The following is a 20058-nucleotide window of genomic DNA, read 5'->3' as shown; positions in this document are numbered from 1 at the left end:
ACGTGGGGTCCCCCCCAAATTGGATCACCAGCCAAGGTAAAGCGGACAGCTGGGGTCTGATATTCTCAGACTAGGGAGGTCCACTGTTATTGGACACTCCCCAGCCTAAAAATAGCAGGCCGCAGCCGCCCCAGAAGTGTCGCATCCATTAGAGGTGCCAATCCTGGTGCTTTGACCCAACTCATCCCGTTGCCCTGGTGCGTTGGCAAACGGGGTAATATATGGGGTTGATGCCAGATGTGTAATGTCACCTGGCATCAAGCCCTGGGGTTCGTGATGTCAGGCGTCTATCAGATACCTGACATCACAAACCCAGTCAGTAAGAAATATAAAATAGACAACAAAAAAAGTTTTATTTGGGAAAAAACACTCCCCACATTCCCTCTTTCACCAATTTATTGACAAGAACAATCAAATCCTGGTCCGGCGTAATCCAATAAGGGGGGGGGGGTCCCACGGCGATCCATACCATAGTCCCTGTCCCAGTCCATGAAGAACAGAATGTTCCCCATTGGCTGGGAGAGCAATGCAGTGACCTGAGCTAACATCAATGGGTCAGCCCAGGTCACTGCAGAGGATGACGAGCGCTGCTGTCAGGAGGTTAGATGAGATCCTTACCTGCTGTGATGATCTCCTGCAGTCCTGCCATCAGCCCTGTCACTGCCTTCTATGCCCGCCGCGTTCTCAGCAGTATCGCGAGAGCCCGTGACGTCACCGCTAGTGACAGTCTCGGGCCGCTCACGAGACGGGCATAGACGGCAGTGACAGCGGTGACGTCAGGAGGCAGGAGATCGTCACAGCAGGTAATAATCTCATCTCACCTCATGACAGCAGCGCTCGGCATCCCCGCGGCTGCACGCACTGCTGTGTGTCAGTGTCTGCCTGCGCTGCAGCGTGACAAGCTGCTGACACTGCGGGCAGACACTGACACTGCTGTGCGTGCAGCGGCAGGGCTGCAGCGGGACACAGACTGCACGGGCACCTGCCGGACGTCACACGGAAGTGCTTCCGTGCGGCGTCCAGGGAGTGTGACGTCTGTGTTTACTCTGCTCCGCTTCCTCTTCTGTCATAATGACATCACTTCCTGCAAACCGCAGCAGCGATGAACATTACCGCAGGTAAATTGCGGCTATACCGGGGGTATACCGCACATTATTTGCTACTTGCGGTATACCCCCGGTATTTTGCGATTACATTACAGTGAATGGAGTGAAATACCAGGGGTATACCGCAGGTACCTGCAAAAAAGAAGTGACATGCACATTTTCTCAAGAAATTTTCTCAAGAAAATCTTCACAAAGAATTTTCTTGAGAAAAAAACGCAGCATGCGCACAGCTATTTTTTTTCCCATAGGTTTTGCTGGGAAATGTCTGCAGAAAGATTACAAACATTCCTCAAGAAAATTCTGCAGCAAAACCGCCAGTAAATCCGCGAGTAAAACAGCCTAGTGCGCACATAGCCTAACACTCTCACAGGGATGTGTGATGCCCTGGACACCCCAGGGGTCACAGGTCACTACACCACCTACACCCCCATCACACTAGGCAGGTAACACCCGTCATACATAAAGCCCTGATTGCCTCCCTCAGTGTTAGACAGGCACACCAGGTGGGCGGAGTCAGGCGGAAAGACACGCCCACCGAGGATTCAGCTGGCCTGAGGCAGGAAAACAGTAGTCAGTGAGTTGGAAGTGGTAGTGGAGGAGGTCAGTACAGCTCTGCGTAGGGCCTGGGTTGGAGCCCAGGGCCCTGAAACAGTCAGGCAGGCAGACGGCAGGGGCCGCCTGCAGGAGACCGGGAACACGACTGGTGGAACCGTAGAGACCAAGACAGGATTGGAGCCTGCCGGAACCGAACCGGGGAGCCAACAGTTTACCGGAGCACCAGGAAGGGTACTCAGACCCTGACTAGGCCGTGGGCCACCATTTAGTCAAATTAACTGATTGAGGATCTGGACCTGCCGGGGTTCTTTCCCACCAAAGTCCCGATTGACGGCAACAGGCCAACCCGACTGGATAGTAGCCACCGCCAGAGGCCAGAGATCCAAGGGCCAGCGCCTGCGGGCAAAGGAGCTCCTTTGGCAAACCTGCTGGGGAGTGGACCAGCTGTGCTTAGGCACCATGGTCCACTTACACTTAGGTACAGGAGAAAGGGGGACTCTGCCAACCTGCCTAGTGGACTGCAGCCGGCTGTGGGCCACCCGTCTTCCACCACGTTTGGTTTATCAGTGCCTCCGTGTCTTTCAATCGTGAGTACTGCAGCACCGCACAGCAGCCCTGCGCCAGCTCCCTGCAACCGGGCCCCGGGACACACCGCCCCTACCCACGGAGGGGTTAACATCCAAAGCTGCGCCCCGACATCGCTCCCGGGAGTCCCTCACCTCTACCGCAGCGGTGGTGCCAACCATCAACACAACCCGTGGGTGGCGTCACGAGCGATCACCCGAAATCCCCGCACCTACAGCGTGCAGTGCCAGCCTCCCCCTTACAGAGCGAAGTGACCCCGGGTCCAAGGAAGGCTCAAGCGACCGCCCGCAGAGCAAGCACGGATCCGAGCGGCTTGGCGGTTGCAGCCGAGGCCGGGTTGTAAAACCAAAAATACACAGGTACCAAAACAGGCTGGTACTTGCCCTAGACTTGACCCTGATTTGTCCTGCCTGACAAAGGAGATTAGCACCTGTCTCCTTAACTGCACCCTAACCTATAAACGAAGTGTGACACAAATACAACATTAACCCCTTAACGACCGCGGGCCGTAAAATTACGTCCTTGTGGTCATAATGTTACTGCCCGCGGTCTGCCGGCAGCATCATGCTGCGATCGGCACACATCTCAGCTGATTTTCACAGCTGAGATGTGTGCCTGCTAGGCACGAGCAGAATCGTTATCTGCTCGTGACGTTTAACCCCTTATATGGCGCTGTCAATATGTGACAGCGCCATTATAAGCGCGATCGCGGTAAACATTTACTTACCGCCCGATACCGGAAGTCACGTGACGCGATCACGTGACTCCCGATAGTTGTCATGGTAGCACAGGGTCATGTGATGACATCTGTACTACACCTGACTTGCTTTCACTTTCGCTGTGCCAGCGGCACAGCAAAAGAGAAAGAGAGCGTATCTGCTGTTTACAGCCTTGTAGCTGTGATCAGCAGATACTGCAGAGCGACCGGAATGCTGATCGCAATAGCCCCCTAGGGGGACTAGTAAAATAAAAAAAAAAAGTTAAAAAAAGTTTTAAAAATTAAAAAAAAACAAAAAAACCTAAAGGTTCAAATCACCCCCCATTCGCCCCATTGAAAATTAAAGGGTTAAAAAAATTAAAAAATATACACACATTTGGTATCGCCGCGTTCAGAAATGCCCGATCTATCAAAATATAAAATCAATTAATCTGATCAGTTTACGGCGTAGCGACAAAAAAATCCAAACGCCAAAACGATGTTTTTTTGTTGCCACAACTTTTGCGCAAAATGCAATGAGGCGATCAAAACATAGCATCTGCGCAAAAATGGTACCGTTAAAAACGTCAGCTCGAGACGCAAAAAATAAGCCGTCATTGGGCCATAGATTCCGAAAAATGAGAACACTACGGGTCACGGAATATGGCGTAAAACGTGTGCCACTTTTTTCGGACAAACTTCCGATTTTTTTTTAACCCCTTATATAAAAGTAAACCTATACATGTTTGCTGTCTACGAACTCGCACTGACCTGAGGCATCACACCCACACATCAGTTTTACCATATAGTGAACACAGTGAATAAAATATCTCAAAAACCATAGTGCTATCGCACTTTTTTTGCAATTTTTCTGCATTTGGAATTTTTTTGCGGTTTTTTAGTACACTATATGGTAAAACTGATGGTTTCATTTAAAAGTACAGCTCGTTCCGCAAAAAATGAGCCCTCACATGACCATATTGACTGAAAAATAAAAAAGGTACGTCTCTCAGAAAAAGAATGGCGAAAAAAAAAACGGAAAGCGAAAAATCGGCCGGTCGTGAAGGGGTTAAAGTGAACCAATCGCCAGGATTTTCCTATATAACTTAGAGCCAGTGATATACTGGCGCTATCATGCTGATTCTATACATACCTTTAGTTGTTAGATTGTATGTATAGTTTTTGAAATACAGGCAAGTAAAGTTACAGAAATGTACAGCTTTTTGGTTGTCAGCAGCTGCCGAATAGCTAATTTGTGGGTCTGGTTTTGCCATCTATTCCCACCCCTGTCTGCTGCCTGCGCCTGGCCTCCTGTAGATGCTACAATAGATAGAAGTCTTGTTTTATCCTCCAGTATTATATGTGTTATACTTGTGTAATGAGAGCGGTGGAGATGGCAGGATTAGAGCTGATCATAGATGGGACTTCTCCATCTGTGACTTTCACAATATTTGTTTCAGGCTGAAGATCTGACCCATATTATTACTACAGAGACATATGTGAGGGGTGATGAGCGGTGTAAAGAGGAGATTCCTACAGATAATTGCTCAGGTGAGTAGTGACCACTAAATGCAGAGAAGTCATGTCATACGTACACGTTGTCTCCTGACCCCACACATAACCTTCCCCTCACCCAGCACCATGACACCCAGCACAGCAGAGTCCTGCATACACTGAGGAGCTGATCATGTGACCCCTGACTCCTCCCCTCCATGTGACATCATCACAGGTCCTCCTGGCGATGTTTTCTCCCGTTCACTATAATCATGCAGCCCCCCCATCTGCAGCTCTTACCCCCTCCCCCGCTTCTATTATAATCACCTCTATGCCCATGTAGACTGAGAAAAAGAATGTTAATTCCGTCTGGAAAACATCAGGCTGCATTTTGAACACGCCCCCTATCACGTGAGAATTTATGTCATACCTGGAGGGAGCCCATACACTCTAGCATCTACCATACAGCTAGTGTGGGTCATGTGGAGATTCCCCATTACTGGGGCAGGCGGCATTAACCCCTTCAGCTGTGAGACTTTCTTGGTGTTTTTCTCTCGCTGATTTCTATGAATCGTGAGGTTTTTGTTCCTTTTCCTCTGATAGATACAGACGCCCCAACTATGAGAGGCCGGAAGTGAGGAAACCCGTCTGCCCTCAGTCCTCGGCCCCTTTCCTGCCCTCAGTCCTCTGCCCCTTTCCTGCCCTCAGTCCTCTGCCCCTTTCCTGCCCTCAGTCCTCTGCCCCTTTCCTGCCCTCAGTCCTCGGCTCCTTTCTGCCCTCAGTCCTCGGCCCCTTTCTGCCCTCAGTCCTCGGCCCCTCTCCTGCCCTCAGTCCTCGGCCCCCTTCCTGCCCTCGGTCCTCTGCCCCTCTCCTGCCCTCAGTCCTCGGCCCCTTTCCTGCCCTTGGCCCCTCTCCTGCCCTCTGTCCTCGGCCCCTTTTCTGTCCCCACACAGTGTAATGTTCCCCCTCACAGCTCCACAGAAGTGATAGAAGGACACACCGTGCTCTATTTTTCTCCTCACCCATCAGTTCATCTTCTCCCCATTCAGGTCCCTACAATATCGGATCCTCTCAGTGGAGATCTTCTTTATAAGAGAATTCTCCTGATTGCCCCGTGAAGGATGGATATGGACAAGGACAAGATGGCGGAGAGGATATTACACCTCACCCTAGAGATCCTCTTCCGGCTTACTGGAGAGGTGAGAGATTCTGATGACGTCACATTACATCATTCTTATCTATGGGAATAACAGATGGACAGAACTGGAGAGGTGAGGACTCTGGAAATGTCTGTAGTGAGATTTATTACTGTGTCTCTCCATAACCAGGATTACACAGTAGTGAAGAAGACCTCTAGTGAGCGCTGTCAGGACCCTGTGTGTGAGGGATGGGGAAGACCCCTGAGCCCAATCACGGGGCCTCCACCTCACCCCCCGATACATGAGGACATCAATGAGCAGAAGATCCTAGAACTCACCTACAAGATGATTGAGCTGCTGACTGGAGAGGTGACACTGCTGGGAATGCTGGGACATTATACAGTAACGCTATGAAGGGATCGGGGGGTGACGGTATCATTGTATGTGTCAGGTTCCTATAAGGTGTCAGGACGTCACCGTCTATTTCTCCATGGAGGAGTGGGAGTATTTAGAAGGACACAAAGATCTGTACAAGGACGTCATGATGGTGGTTCCCCAGCCCCTCACATCACCAGGTAATAGACAGGACTAAATACATACGGCCTATAATTATCTGTATGTAAGGAATGAATTCAGTCCCTGTATGTGTTTCCTCCAGTTCTATCCAGTGAGATGACAACACCAGAGAGATGTCCCCATCTTCTTCTCCCACAGGACTGTAAACAAGAAGATCCCGATGTTCCTCAGGATCATCAGGTAGATGGAGAGAAGGTGTCATGAAATCTCCCTATGATGTGTAGACGGCTGTGAAGGTCTTGTGCTCCGTCTTGTTTTATCCTCCAGTATTATATGTTTATACTTGTGTAATGAGAGCAGTGGAGATGGCAGGATTAGAGCTGATCATAGATGTGACTTCTCCATCTGTCTGTGACTTTTACAATATTTGTTTCAGGGTGAAGATCTGATCCATATTAATACTACAGAGACATATGTGAGGGGTGATGAGCGGTGTAAAGAGGAGATTCCTACATATGACAACCCAGGTGAGTAGTAACCACTAAATGCAGAGAAGTCACAGATTCTTCTCAGTCACCGGCTGTGGCTGCTTTATCGGTGGTGTAGTCCGGCCATATCACAATCATGTGATTACCATTTTGTTGCTAGATCACAACATTCTTTTTCAGCCGGAATTGTTCAAATTCCTTTGGGGCACTGAAAGTTCTTCTTCTATAGAGCTTACAACCTGGAGGATTCATCTACCTCCTGGAATTAGAAGATTCTGACATCTTACTGATCAGATCTGTAAGCTCCAAAGCCAAATGACAGCGTACATAGAATGTGTGTTATGTCCCCCCAGAGTCCGCTTCTGCGACTTCTGCTCCGATCACTAGGCGCCGCCGTGTTCCCACCGTGGATGATGCTGGTGATGGGAGAGGAGTCGGTGCCAGTGGCTCTGGTGGGTGCAGGCTCCGAACATTCACTAAGCTGGGTTTCCCTGGGACCTGCAGTACCACTAGGGTGATTGTAGGTGGCGTGTGTCTTCCAGCTGAAGTTAACCATCATTCAGCTACAGCCAATAGGAAGACACCACACCCTTCTTATTCCTCCTCCTGTCATCTGTCCACTGCCAGAGATAGTGTGTATTCCTGGTTCCTGTGCTGTTGTATTTTGATTCCTGTGCGCTGACCTTGCTTGTGTTTTGACTACCCTTGTGCCTGTCATTTTTGTACCTTGCTGCCAGTCCCGGATTTGACCTCTGCTTTGTCTCCTCATTACGCCCTTGCCTGCCGATTCTGTTCCTGTATTGCATTTCCTTTTTTTTGACCCTGCCTGACTACCACGTACTACAGCCTACCACAGGTGATGATCTCTGGGGCTCTGTGTAATTCTAAATCCCTGTATAGGAGTTAAATTGTTGCACAGTTCTCGGGGTCCTGCTTTGTTGGCGGCTTTCATCTGGCCTCCCTTTACAGCCAGTCTGTGTCTGTGGCTCAAGGCAGGCGTTACAATGTGCTGACAGTTTAGAAAATCACTTGAATGAAAACATTATGATGGGCCCCTAAGAGAAAGTGGAGGGTGATGACGCTGTTTCCTTCCTAGAATCCTGATATGTTATTGGATGAATCTACCTTTTATCTATTTTGTGCAGGTCCAGTCTTTCTTGCTAAAGTTTGCATTTATCGACAACATTAAATGTGCAGTGAGATCAAAGTGTGAATTTCTGTACAATAACAGCAGATTTTCCCTTTATCCTAACGTTTCAATTTCTTTTAAAAGCCACTAACTTAGAAAATGTTTCAATAAACTACACAAAAAACATTACACCTATCTATGTCGTCATGTATCTGTAAGGCCTCCTTCACACTGCGTTATAACCTACGTTCACTGGTCCCATCGGAGCCTCCGTCCGAACCCTCCAAAAAACGGATTTCAGACGCATGCGCTGACGGAGCCATTGACTATAATGGTACAGAAGGAGTCACACTGTGCCTTCTCTTGCACCATTTCCGGGCATATACGCTTTCTGCAGGCGGACACCCAGACGCAGTTTATATCACTAAGGGCCATCAAGCCACATACTATAATTACTCCAGAGATATTTCACCACTAGTTACTAATTTTTTACTGATGAAGACTGATGAGTTTGATCATTTCAGTAGATTTGTTATTGTCTATAATCACAGATTTTGACTTCAATAGTTCCAAAAAGTCTCCGATTTAGCCACTTCCCGCAGGCCCTGTTTTTCACATCTGACATGTGTCACTTTATTTGGTAATAACTTTGGATGGTTGTTCTAATTCCAGTCATCTTTGAGATTTTTTTTCTGTGAGACATTGTACTTTTGCTTCTGTTAACTTTCGTTACATTTTTGAAAATACCAAAAATGTAACAAAATTATTTAGAAATAATTGAACGTTTCAAACTTTAAATTTTTATGCTCTTAAAACAGATAGTGAAACCACACAAAATAGTTATTAAATTTAAAGGGAACCTGTCATCAGGAATTTGGCTTTCAACCTAAACGTTTCCCCCTCTGCAGCTCGTGGGCTGCATTCTAGGAAGGTTTTTGTACTTTTTGTGCCCCTTTTTAAACCAAAATAAACACTTTATAAACTTGTACCTTTCTGTTTGAAAATCTTGTTAATTTTCCATGGGGGCGGGCCGTGTGGCGTCCGTTGCTGTAGCTTACGCCGTCCCCCATGCTCCAAATCATGCCTCATAACACCGCCCACTGCGCCGAGGTCCCGTGCACGCCGGGACACCTAGTGACGTGGTCGCATGCACGAGAGTATGGGCGGCGCTGTGATTGCATCGCAAGTGCCCGCCCATACTCTCGTGTGCGCGCTCTCCCCTCTGTACGTCGCTCAGATCCTCTGCTTCTCCTGTGCTCCGCTCCTCCCATCTATTTCCTGCTGCAGGGTACGATGGGAAGGAGGTGACGTCGGGCCGGCGCAGAACGCTGGAGGCAGTGGGGAAAGGGCGGGCACGAGAGTATGGGCGGGCACTTGCGATGCAATCACAGCGCCGCCCATACTCTCGTGCCTGCGACCACGTCACTAGGTGTCCCGGCGTGCACGGGACCTCGGCGCAGTGGGCGGTGTTATGAGGCATGATTTGGAGCATGGGGGACGGCGTAAGCTACAGCAACGGACGCCACACGGCCCGCCCCCATGGAAAATTAACAAGATTTTCAAACAGAAAGGTACAAGTTTATAAAGTGTTTATTTTGGTTTAAAAAGGGGCACAAAAAGTATAGAAACCTTACTAGAATGCAGCCCACGAGCTGCAGAGGGGGAAACGTTTAGGTTGAAAGCCAACTTCCTGATGACAGGTTCCCTTTAATTTACCATATTTATACTTTAAGTCAGCATCATGTTTCAAACCTCTTTTTATCCTTTTATTTTATTTTTACGATGACAGAAGGCTTACAAGTTTAGCAACAAGTGTTTATATGTTCAATTCAATTTACAAAACCTATTTTTTGCATAACATATCACTTTTGAAATGACTTTGAATGTCACATTTCATTTCCTGAATGTGACAGACTGGTAGAAAACCTTGTAAGGTGAATTTGTTTTGGAATTATAACCCTCCGTGAAGTCCTCTATAGGATATAAATAAAAGCGCTGTGTGTGAGAACTTTAATAAAAAAGCATAATATATTGTATATTTAATATATCATTATTATTTACCCAGTAGGACTAATAAATATGGTAATACACCGCAATCTGAGAGAATCATATAGTAATTAGTACAGATAATCCACAAGTAAAATATTACCTATATTAAATAATTAGAAAAACAGGTTGTATCATAATTAGCAAGAAGGTGGCACCACAATCCAAAAGCAGGTAGCATTGTCGCTAGATTGTAAATGACATTTACAGAGCAAGTACTGGTTAGTAAACAAATACAAACATTGGTAAAGTCAGAATCTAACATAATAAGCACCAAAGATGCATTAACCGAACCGTATTAGGATGTGGAGCTACTCCCGCGACTCACATTTGGGCACTGTGCCTTCTTACCCGATGAGCATCCTTATCCTATTTTCTGTTTTTATAATTATTAAATAAAAGTTACATTTTATGTCTGGTTTATTTGCAGTGCTATTGGAGTAGTGACTTCCTTTTTACTCCACAGGCTCTTACAAGAAATTAGCACACACTGGATGTTGATGAGTGAAAATTGCAAATATGACAATTTATTATCCAATAGATAGTACCAAGATTGTTACATAGTTACATAGGTTGAAAAAAGACCTAGGTCCATCTAGTTCAACCTTCTTCCACCAGTTCTACATTTTGTCCCTAAGTCACTTATAACCGACAATGTTGTGTGTACTGAGGAAATCATCCAGCCCTTTTTTAAAAGCCGTTATAGTATCTGCCATTACTGCCATTACTACCTTTTGTGGTAGGGCAATCCACAGTCTGACTGCTCTAACCCTTTCTTATTTAGCTGCCGGAATTGCTTTTCTTCCACTCGCAGTGAGTGCCCCCTGGTCCTTAGTATTATCTTTGGAAGAAATAAGTCATGTGCCAGTCCTTTATTTTGACCACACATGTATTTATACATAAAAATGAGATCTCCCCTGAGTCTACTTTTTTCTAAGCTAAACAAATCTAACTTTTTCAACCTCTCATCATATGGGAGGACTTCCATTCCTTGTAGTAGTCTAATTAGCTGCCTTTAATAATAATAATAATAATAATAATCTTTATTTCTATAGCGCCAACATATTCCGTAGCGCTTTACAATTCAGGAGGATCATATACAAACAAGTAACAGTTATAGAAATACAATATTTAGAGGGGAAAAAAAATACAACCCTGCTCGTGAGAGCTTACAATCTACAATGAGATGGGGGGAGAGGCAAGGTTCAAGTGCTTATTTACAATGACAATCCAACCATCTCACGGAAATGGGGCTGGATAATGGTTTCCTGGACCAGTGGGCCCGAGCCTTGAGATGCCTTTGGGTGCCATGGAGTTTGATGTGGAGCTATGTTGTGAGAGGTTGTAGAGGGACTATGTGAATCGAATCTGATTAGGGAGTGTGATAGGCCGCCCTAAAAAGATGCGTCTTTAGGGTGCGTCTGAAGCTGAGTAAGTTGTGATTTGTCCTAACTTCTTGGGGTAGAGCGTTCCAGAGGGTTGGTGCAGCTCGGAAGAAGTCTTGGATCCGGGAGTGGGAGGTTCGAATTAGTGTGGATGTTAGTCGAAAGTCGCTTGCAGAGCGTAGAGAACGGGTGGACTGATAGACAGAGAGGAGGGTGGAGATGTAGGGGGGTGCTGCACTGTGGAGAGCTTTGTGGGTGAGAACAAGCAGTTTGAATTGGATCCTATGATATATGGGCAGCCAGTGCAATGACTGGCACAGAGCAGAGGCATCCGAGTAGCGGTTAGCCAGATAGGTGACCCGGGCTGCTGCATTAAGGATTGACTGTAGAGGAGAGAGTCTAGTTAGGGGGAGACCAATTAATAGAGAGTTACAGTAGTCAAGGCGAGAGTGGATCAGGGCCACGGTGAGGGTTTTTGTCGTTTCCATAGTGAGAAAGGGGCGGATTCTAGAGATGTTCTTGAGGTGCAAGCGGCAGGTGCGGGCAAGAGATTGTATGTGGGAGGTGAAGGAAAGATCAGTGTCAAGTATAACCCCCAGGCAGCGGGCTTGCGGCCTAGGACTTATCGTTGTGCCACACACAGAGAGGGAGATGTCAGGTTGAGGAAAGTTGGAAGATGGAGGGAAAAGAAGAAGTTCAGTTTTGGAAAGGTTAAGTTTCAGATAGAGAGCAGACATGACATTGCAAACTGCAGTCAGGCAGTCACTGGTGTTCTGTAGTACAGCGGGGGTGAGCTCAGGAGATGAGGTGTATAGCTGTGTGTCATCAGCATAAAGATGGTACTGAAAGCCAAATATGCTGATGGTCTGACCAATTGGGGCAGTGTAGAGGGAGAAAAGAAGAGGGCCAAGGACTGAGCCTTGAGGGACCCCAACAGTGAGAGGAAGAGGAGAAGATGTGGAGCCAGCAAATGATACACTGAATGAGCGGCCAGAAAGATAGGAAGAGAACCAGGAAAGAACAGTGTCCTTTGGGCCGATAGAGTGGAGCATAGAGAGAAGGAGATGGTGGTCAACAGTGTCAAAGGCAGCAGAAAGGTCAAGAAGAATAAGCAGAGAGTGGTCACCGTTACGTTTTGCTGTCAATAGGTCATTGGTCACTTTGACAAGGGCAGTTTCTGTTGAGTGTAAAGGGCGGAAGCCAGACTGTAAAGGATCTAGAAGAGAGTGAGAGGAGAGGTAGCGGGTGAGGCGAGAGTAGACCAGGCGCTCCAAGAGTTTAGAGATGAAGGAGAGATTGGAGACTGGTCTGTAGTTGCTTGTGCAGGACGGATCAAGAGAAGGTTTTTTTAATAATGGAGTAATGATAGAGTGTTTGAGGGAGGAGGGGAAGATACCCGAAGAGAGAGAGAGATTGAAGATTTTAGTTAGGTGAGTGGCGACAACCGGAGAGAGGGACTGGAGTAGAGGTGTGGGGAAGGGATCAGTAGGGCAAGTTGTAGGACGAGAGGAGGATAGGAGCCTGGAGACTTCCTCCTCTGTGACTGGGTCAAATGTGGAAAGTGAGCTGGATGGAATATGGGGAGGGATGGGATTCACAGGGCTTGGTGGCTGGGAGCTGATCTCTTGGCGGATGTTTTCTATTTTCTCTGTGAAATACGAGGCCAGGTCATCAGCATGAAGGGCTGTGACAGGGGTCTGTACTTTGGGACTGAGGAGGGAGTGAAAGGTGTCAAAGAGTTTTTTTGGATTGTTGGCAAGTGAGGAAACAAGGTTGGTGAAGTAGGTCTGTTTGGCGAGGTGAAGGGAATAGTTATAGGTCCTTAACATGAACTTGTAGTGGATGAAGTTTTCTGGTGTGCGGGTTTTCCTCCATAGGCGTTCGGCGCTCCTGGAGCATCGCTGGAGAAATCGAGTTTGTGATGTGAGCCAGGGCTGTTTTACTCTGTGTTTGGTCTTTCTGAGGGTGAGGGGCGCTACTTGGTCTAGCGTAGTCCTGAGTGTGTCATTGTAGTGCTTTACAGCCAGATCAGACCTTTGAACTGACTCTAACTTCTGAATGTCCTTTTTAAAATGTGGAGCCCAAAACTGAATCCCATATTCTAGATGTGGCCTTACAAGTGATTTGTAGAGGGGTAATAATACGTTGGTATCACGGGATCTAATTTATCTTTTTATACACCCTAACATCTTGTTTGCTTTAGCAGCTGCTGCCTGACCTTGAATAATGCTGCTGTAATGAGAATACCAAAGTCCTTCTGTTCTGTAGTCCCGAATTTACTTCCATTTAATGTATTCGCAGCTATAGGATTACTCCGTCCTCTGTGCATTACTTTACATTTATCAACATTAAATATCATTTGCCAAGTATCTGTCCATTCTGACATCTTATCCACATCTTTTTGTAATATTATACTATCAAGGTCAGTTTTTAATATCCTACATAGTTTGGTGTCATCAGCAAAGACTGACACTTTACTATCTATACCATCCACAAGGTCGTTAATAAAGAGATTTAAAAGAATTGTTCCTAGCACAGATCCCTGCGGCACCCCAGTGCTGACTATAGTCTATTTAGAGTATGTACCATTTATGACTACTCTTTTGTTTCCTATCTTTTAGCCAATTCCTTACCCAGTTGCATATAGTTTCCCCTAGTCCTTGCTTCTGGAGCTTTAGTATATGGCTATTATGTGGTACAGTATCAAATGCCTTTGCAAAGTCCAAATAAATCACATCAGCTGCATTACCAATATCCAGATTTGCACTTACCTCCTCATAGAACCCCAACAGGTTGGTTAGACACAACTTATATTTCATGAATCCATTCTGTCTGTCAGTTATTTATATTATTTTCTGCAATATATTTTTGCATGTCATCCCTTAAAATGCCCTTAAAAACTTTGCATACTACTGATGTCAGGCTTACTGGACGGTAGTTGCCTGGATCCAACCTCTTACCTTTCTTAAATATCGGCACCACATCAGCAATCCTCCAATCCTGAGGCACTAACCCTGTTACAAGCGAGTCTATGAAGATGAGATACAGCGGTTTGTCGATTACTGAGCTCAATTCCCTCAATATTTGTGGATGAATGCCATCTGGCCCGGGGGATTTGTCAATATTTAATTTACTCAGACGCAGACGTACTTCTTTTTGTGTTAAATTAATTATATCTGATGGTGAACTTTGATTTTTCACTTGTTGAATGATCCCTGGAACAGTCAGTTCCTTGGTGAACACGGATGAGAAGTGCCTGCTTAATATATCAGTCTTTTGTTTGTCCTCTATAACGAACTTGTTATTGTATTTTAAGGGGCAGATACTATCCTTTGTTTTCCTTTTGGCATTAATGTATTTATAAAAGATTTTGAGATTTATTTTAATGTCCTTGGCGATTTTTGTTTCAGTAGCTAATTTTGCTTGCTTGATTTCTTTTTTATATTTCCTATTGATATCTTTATACTTCTTAAATGCTATTTCTGTATTCTCAGCCTTCAAGATTTTAAACGCCCTTTGTTTTTGTTTAATTATACTTTGTACAGTCTTATTTATCCATAGTGGTTTCTTTAATTTCCTGGACATTTTATTACCAGAGGGTATAGGTTTTTTACAGGACTCTAGCAGTATATCCTTAAACTTTCCCCATTTATCTTCAGTATCCCCAGTTACCATGACTTTGTCCCAATCTACACATTTAAGCTCTTCCGTTAATTTGTTGAAATCAGCTTTCCTAAAATTCTAGGTTTTAGCATTTCCTCTTTTTTAAATGTTCTATTGAATATTACTTTGAAGCTTACCATATTATGATAGCTGGTGCCCAAGTGCTCCCGGACCTGTAGATCTGAAATTGTATCTAGTCTAGGACAGGACCAATATGCTAGTTTATTAATATGCTAGTTTTTAATACAAGTACCCAGATTGTGGTCCAGGAGACACGCACGCCATAAATTGTGGCCTCTTCTCACTACAGCAAAGCCAAATACATGGATGTTAAATGTAATTTGTGTGCACTGCAAGACTGTGAAACAAGAGGGAGACTTGGCTTTGAGATCGCGGATTTTGTTGGATTAGTTTTTGGAAGCCATGTGGCTTTTTAGGCATTTTTGAGCTACTGATTTTTCAATGAGAAATTATGGACCTGAGTGGGGGCTTGTTTTTTTATGGAATGAGTTGAAGTTTTTATTAGTATCATTGTAGCTTACATAATAATTTTTCGTGGCTTCTTATTCTAATATTTGAGAGTCAGAATGAACACCATGCTGTACTGGTTCATCCTATGAGGTTTTCTATTGTATTTATCTGTAAAAGTCTATGTGAATAATTCTATTTTGCTACATAACTTGCCATTAATAGGGACATTTAAGTAAAATTGTTAAAAAATAATCTCAAGGATATTTTGTTCCAAAATAATTTGTTTTATTCTTGGCAGATGACTGTACCAGGAGATCAGAGGAACAACTGAAATCTTCAATTTATAAATCAGATGACCTTGGTGTCACACAGGATACAAGTAAAGTGAATGTCATTACTCCAGATACATCATCATCGCTTCACAGCAAAGGTTTACCATCAGATCCAATGAAACAAGTCTTAGCTTCTGATTCATTACAGACTATTAAGAAAAATAAAAGTCAGAAAAGAGGAATTAAAAAACAATCTGCTCTTAAAGCAAAGAAGTCAATTTCACAATATGGAAATAGATTTCCCCTCAAAACATCTTTTGTTAAACATCATAAAATTCACACGGAGGATAAGAGATTTTCTTGTTCCAAGTGTGGGAAATATTTTCACAAGAAATCATATCTTGTTAGGCATGAGAGAAGTCACACAGGGGAGAGGCCATATTCATGTTCAGAATGTGGGAAATGTTTTGTACATAAATCACATCTTGTTACACACCAGAAAATTCACACGGGGGAGAAGCCTTTTTCATGTTCAGAATGTGGGAAATGTTTTGTACAGAAATCACATCTTTTAGCACACCAGAGAATTCACACAGGGGAGAAGCCATATTCATGTTCAGAATGTGGGAAATGTTTTGTACATAAATCACATCTTGTTACACACCAGAGAATTCACACCGTGCAGATGCCTTTTTCATGTTCAGAATGTGGAAAATGTTTTGTAAAGCAATTTCACCTTATTAGACACTACAGCAGTCACACAGGGAAGAGGTTTTTTCACTGTTCAGAATGTGGGAAATATTTTAACCAGAAATCGCATCTTACAATACACCAGAGAATTCACACAGGTGAGAAGCCATACTCATATCAAGATTTTGAAATCTGAATTTCTGAAAAGTCATATTTTGTTAACCATCAAAAATAACACACAGGGAGAAATTATATATTTTGACAGATTATGCAAAAAGCATATAACAGACCATCCTATATGTGAATAAGAATGGGAATTATTTTAAAACTCTAACTCTAAACTATTTTTTGGACTATACGATGCACCTTTAACAAGTCCAGAGGCAGCTTCTTGTGATGGAAGAGAACTCTGAGACAGTGTCATTCCCGGTCATTGAGAGAACTGCTCTCTCTCTTCGTGCCATACACTGATGTATGTGATCGGTTCAGAGAAGGCGAGGAAACTACCAGGACCTGCGCAGAGGCTGCACATCCTGAGTGAGCAGCTGAAGTACCTTCCACCTGACTAGCTCCCAGACAATTCAGGTCATTTAATCAATCACATGACCTGTAAGGCACTGCAAAATGAGGTAATGTATACACCGTATATATATATATATATATATTTGCACATATATATATGTATGTGTGTATATATATATATATATATATATATATGCAAATGTGCATATGTAGCAGTGTTCTATTTGAATGTAAATGTGCATATGTAGCAGTGTTCTATTTGAATGTAAATGTGCATATGTAGCAGTGTTCTATGTGAATGTAAATGTGCTTTTACAGCAGAACTAAGGGTAAATATTCTATCTGTGCAGCAGTGTTGTGTGTGTGTGTGTGTGTGTGTGTGTGTGTGTGTCCATCCATTCCATTGGAAGATTATATTTGCAGGCTCCTTCATCAGGAAAATTTAGATGTACACCACATTGGAGTATGTATATGAGATCACATCCAGGATTCGATAATTCTGTTTTATATTGAGTATACGGACTGTGTTTATAGGTAAGATGTGGGTACAAGTCCTGTATTTTCTAAAGGTGACTATGATCATCTAAAATAATGAGAGGACACTTCTGCTGAGAAGATTTCTTTTGTTTCATAGCTGTTTGCAGGAGAGAAATGGTAGATCTGGGAATATTTCCCTCAATTTGTGGTCCCTGTGGAATATGGGTTGATTATCATCATCAATTTTTCTTAGGATGTTAATGTGCAGGTTGTATATGAATAATACAAGTACTTGGTGAAATACAAAATAATTTATTGTAATGATTGTGAGCAAGGACAGACAGTGATGGAGACCAAGATGAAAATATCGCTGGACACAGAGTTGCACAAACGCCACCTGATAATGTTACAAGGCTGCTAATCCACAAAAGGGTTAATGTGGAATCCCATTAACCAAAGGGTGAATGGGTTATATGATAAATAATTAACTGGGTACAGTCACCCAAGTGCTTTATTCCTGTACGGGCCAAAGACATGTCAACAATTCAACATGTTAACAGAATATTACCTTGAGACTTGTTGTTACTAGAAGGCAAAGCAGGTGGCGGTGGTGGTATTGTCATCTTGGTCGCCATCTGTCTGTCCTTGCTCACAATCATTATAATAAATTATTTTCACCAAGTGCTTGTTTTGGTCTTTTCTTTACCAGTGGCCCTCTTTATCATCTTGCTTAATTGTGGATTGGTCACTGGGATTTTGGTTTGATTGTTTGGATTTAGACCTTCTCTATAAGGGAAGTTCTAGGTTTATATGTATGTGACTAATCATGGGCGAACCCAAACTGTAAAGTTTGTGGTCCGTATCGGATATCTAGTATATGTGCATCGACTCTGAACACGGAGTTCTCAAGGACCTCCGTGTAACTGTTCGGATTCGGCCACCCAGACAATTAAAAAAGGAATGAAAATAAAGCAGGAGTGTTATACTTACCAAGTCTTTTGCACAGCTGTAACACTACTTCCGGGTTGGCTCATTAACCCTCATACATATTCAATACTTCCCCTGCCCACTGTCAGTCCTGGTGTCTGTGATTAGTTGCAGTCAGACCGTGCCCCCACCATGTGTCAGCCACTGTGTTTGCTTGGAATCACACACACTGTCTGCGTACCTATAGTGTAAAAATAAATAAATTGGCAAAGGGTCCCCCCATAGTATGATGCTCAGCGCAGATAAATCATATGGCTACAGGTTGCAGCCCCTAGCCCCGTGTGCTTATCTTGGCTGTGTATCAAAAGAAGAGAAACCCCATACGGTTTTTTTTAATTATTATTATTTAAATAAATAGTTTTAAAAAACTGCATGCTGTCCCCCCCCCCTGTTTTGATACCCACACATGTTAAAGCCAACAGCTGGGGGCTCGTATTCTCAGGCTGAGGAGGCCCATGGTTATAGGCCTCCCAGCCTAAAATTAGCAGCTGGCAGCTGCCCAGAATTGTTGCATCCAAATAATTAAAAAAACACATAGGGTGCCTATTCTTTTGATACACAGCCAAGCTAAGTACACGGCTATTTATCTTTACACTATAGGTACCCAGACAGCTTATGTGATTCTATGCAAACCCAGTCTCTGTCACAGTGGGTGGGGGCACAGTCTGACTGCAACCAATCACAGATACCGAGACTCCCGGTGAGCGGGGAAAGCAATGAATATGTATGAGGGTTAATGAGTGGACCCGGAGTAGTGTTACAGTTGTGCGGGAGATTAGGGAAGTATAACGATCCTACTCTAATCCCCTTAGCCCTTTCTACCACCGTTTTAAAGCACAATGTTTAGGTCAGCATAGACTCATATGGGAATCGGTGTCCAGGCAGATGTTCATGTTTAAGTCCGGTCCCAAATCAGATTTTTTTTAAAATTCCTGTTAAATCCACTGAACCTGAATGTCTGCGGTTTCGCCCATCTATCGATGTGACCACAAGTGCTGCCCTTCTTTTATTCTCTCTTATTTTGTAATCCAGGAGCCGGTTTCTCGGGACCCTTATGACTTTGAGGATCGGTACCACAATATAAATTTTATTGTATGTCTGATTTGAACATAGCAAGCCTCTTAATTCTATAGATAAAACTATACTACATATTTTCAAAGGTTGTCAGGTTCAGTTATGTAATGAGCCAATTTTTTTAATGCTTTTGACCTCCTAAATTAAAATCTGACAAAAATGTTTAATTGGCTCTTGTTTTTATGATATCAAAGAGTTTTCCTTTCACTGCTACATAATGCAAAAAAGTTTCTGTACTTAGAAACATTATTATTTTTGCAAATGTAAAGATGCAGAATAAATTGTTATGCCAATTGTCTGATATTTATTTAGAGGAAACGTTTTTTGTTTTTTTTTAAACTTTATCTTTATTTACTGAATATGTAAATACAAAATGACATACAATCACAAGGCACTAGCTGTGCCAAGTTAGATACAAAGAGACAATACATGCGGAAAGGAGATAAGAACCAAAATAAACTTATTACTCAAAGAGAAAAGCAGAAAGGAGACCAGCAGAAGAAGCACGAAGAGAGGAGGTAATATGAAAAGGTGTTCCCAAATGGGGCACAAAGAGCAGAGATCAGTTCTCCCTGATAAAGGCCAGATAATTATCCGATGTTCTAAATTCTATCCAATAAAAGAATCTTTTGTGGACACGAGCATAATCACAGAAGTGAATTCTTTAATTAACATCATCTCATTTATTTTAGTGAACCAGAGGGAAATTGGCGCAGCATTATCTTTCTTCCAGAGCTGAGGGATGTATGCTTTTGCAGTCAT

At 43.9% G+C, this 20058-nt stretch overlaps 1 protein-coding gene across 1 annotated transcript; it reads left to right on the top strand.

Annotated features, from left to right (window-relative positions):
- The first annotated feature begins 4894 nt into the window (after positions 1-4894).
- On the top strand, positions 4895-18861 carry LOC142312256 (uncharacterized). Its single transcript, XM_075351188.1, has 7 exons — positions 4895-4966; positions 5487-5636; positions 5766-5945; positions 6028-6151; positions 6235-6332; positions 6529-6619; positions 15573-18861. Exons 2-7 carry the CDS (start codon positions 5559-5561, stop codon positions 16430-16432), a joined length of 1431 nt encoding a protein of 476 aa, XP_075207303.1. The 5' UTR covers positions 4895-4966; positions 5487-5558; the 3' UTR covers positions 16433-18861.
- Positions 18862-20058: the final 1197 nt, after the last annotated feature.

The sequence above is a fragment of the Anomaloglossus baeobatrachus genome, chromosome 5 (assembly GCF_048569485.1).
Source record: "Anomaloglossus baeobatrachus isolate aAnoBae1 chromosome 5, aAnoBae1.hap1, whole genome shotgun sequence".
NCBI classification, from domain to species: Eukaryota; Metazoa; Chordata; class Amphibia; order Anura; family Aromobatidae; genus Anomaloglossus; species Anomaloglossus baeobatrachus.
Note: the sequence above shows the minus strand (reverse complement) of the source record. Positions and strands in the feature narration are given on the sequence as shown.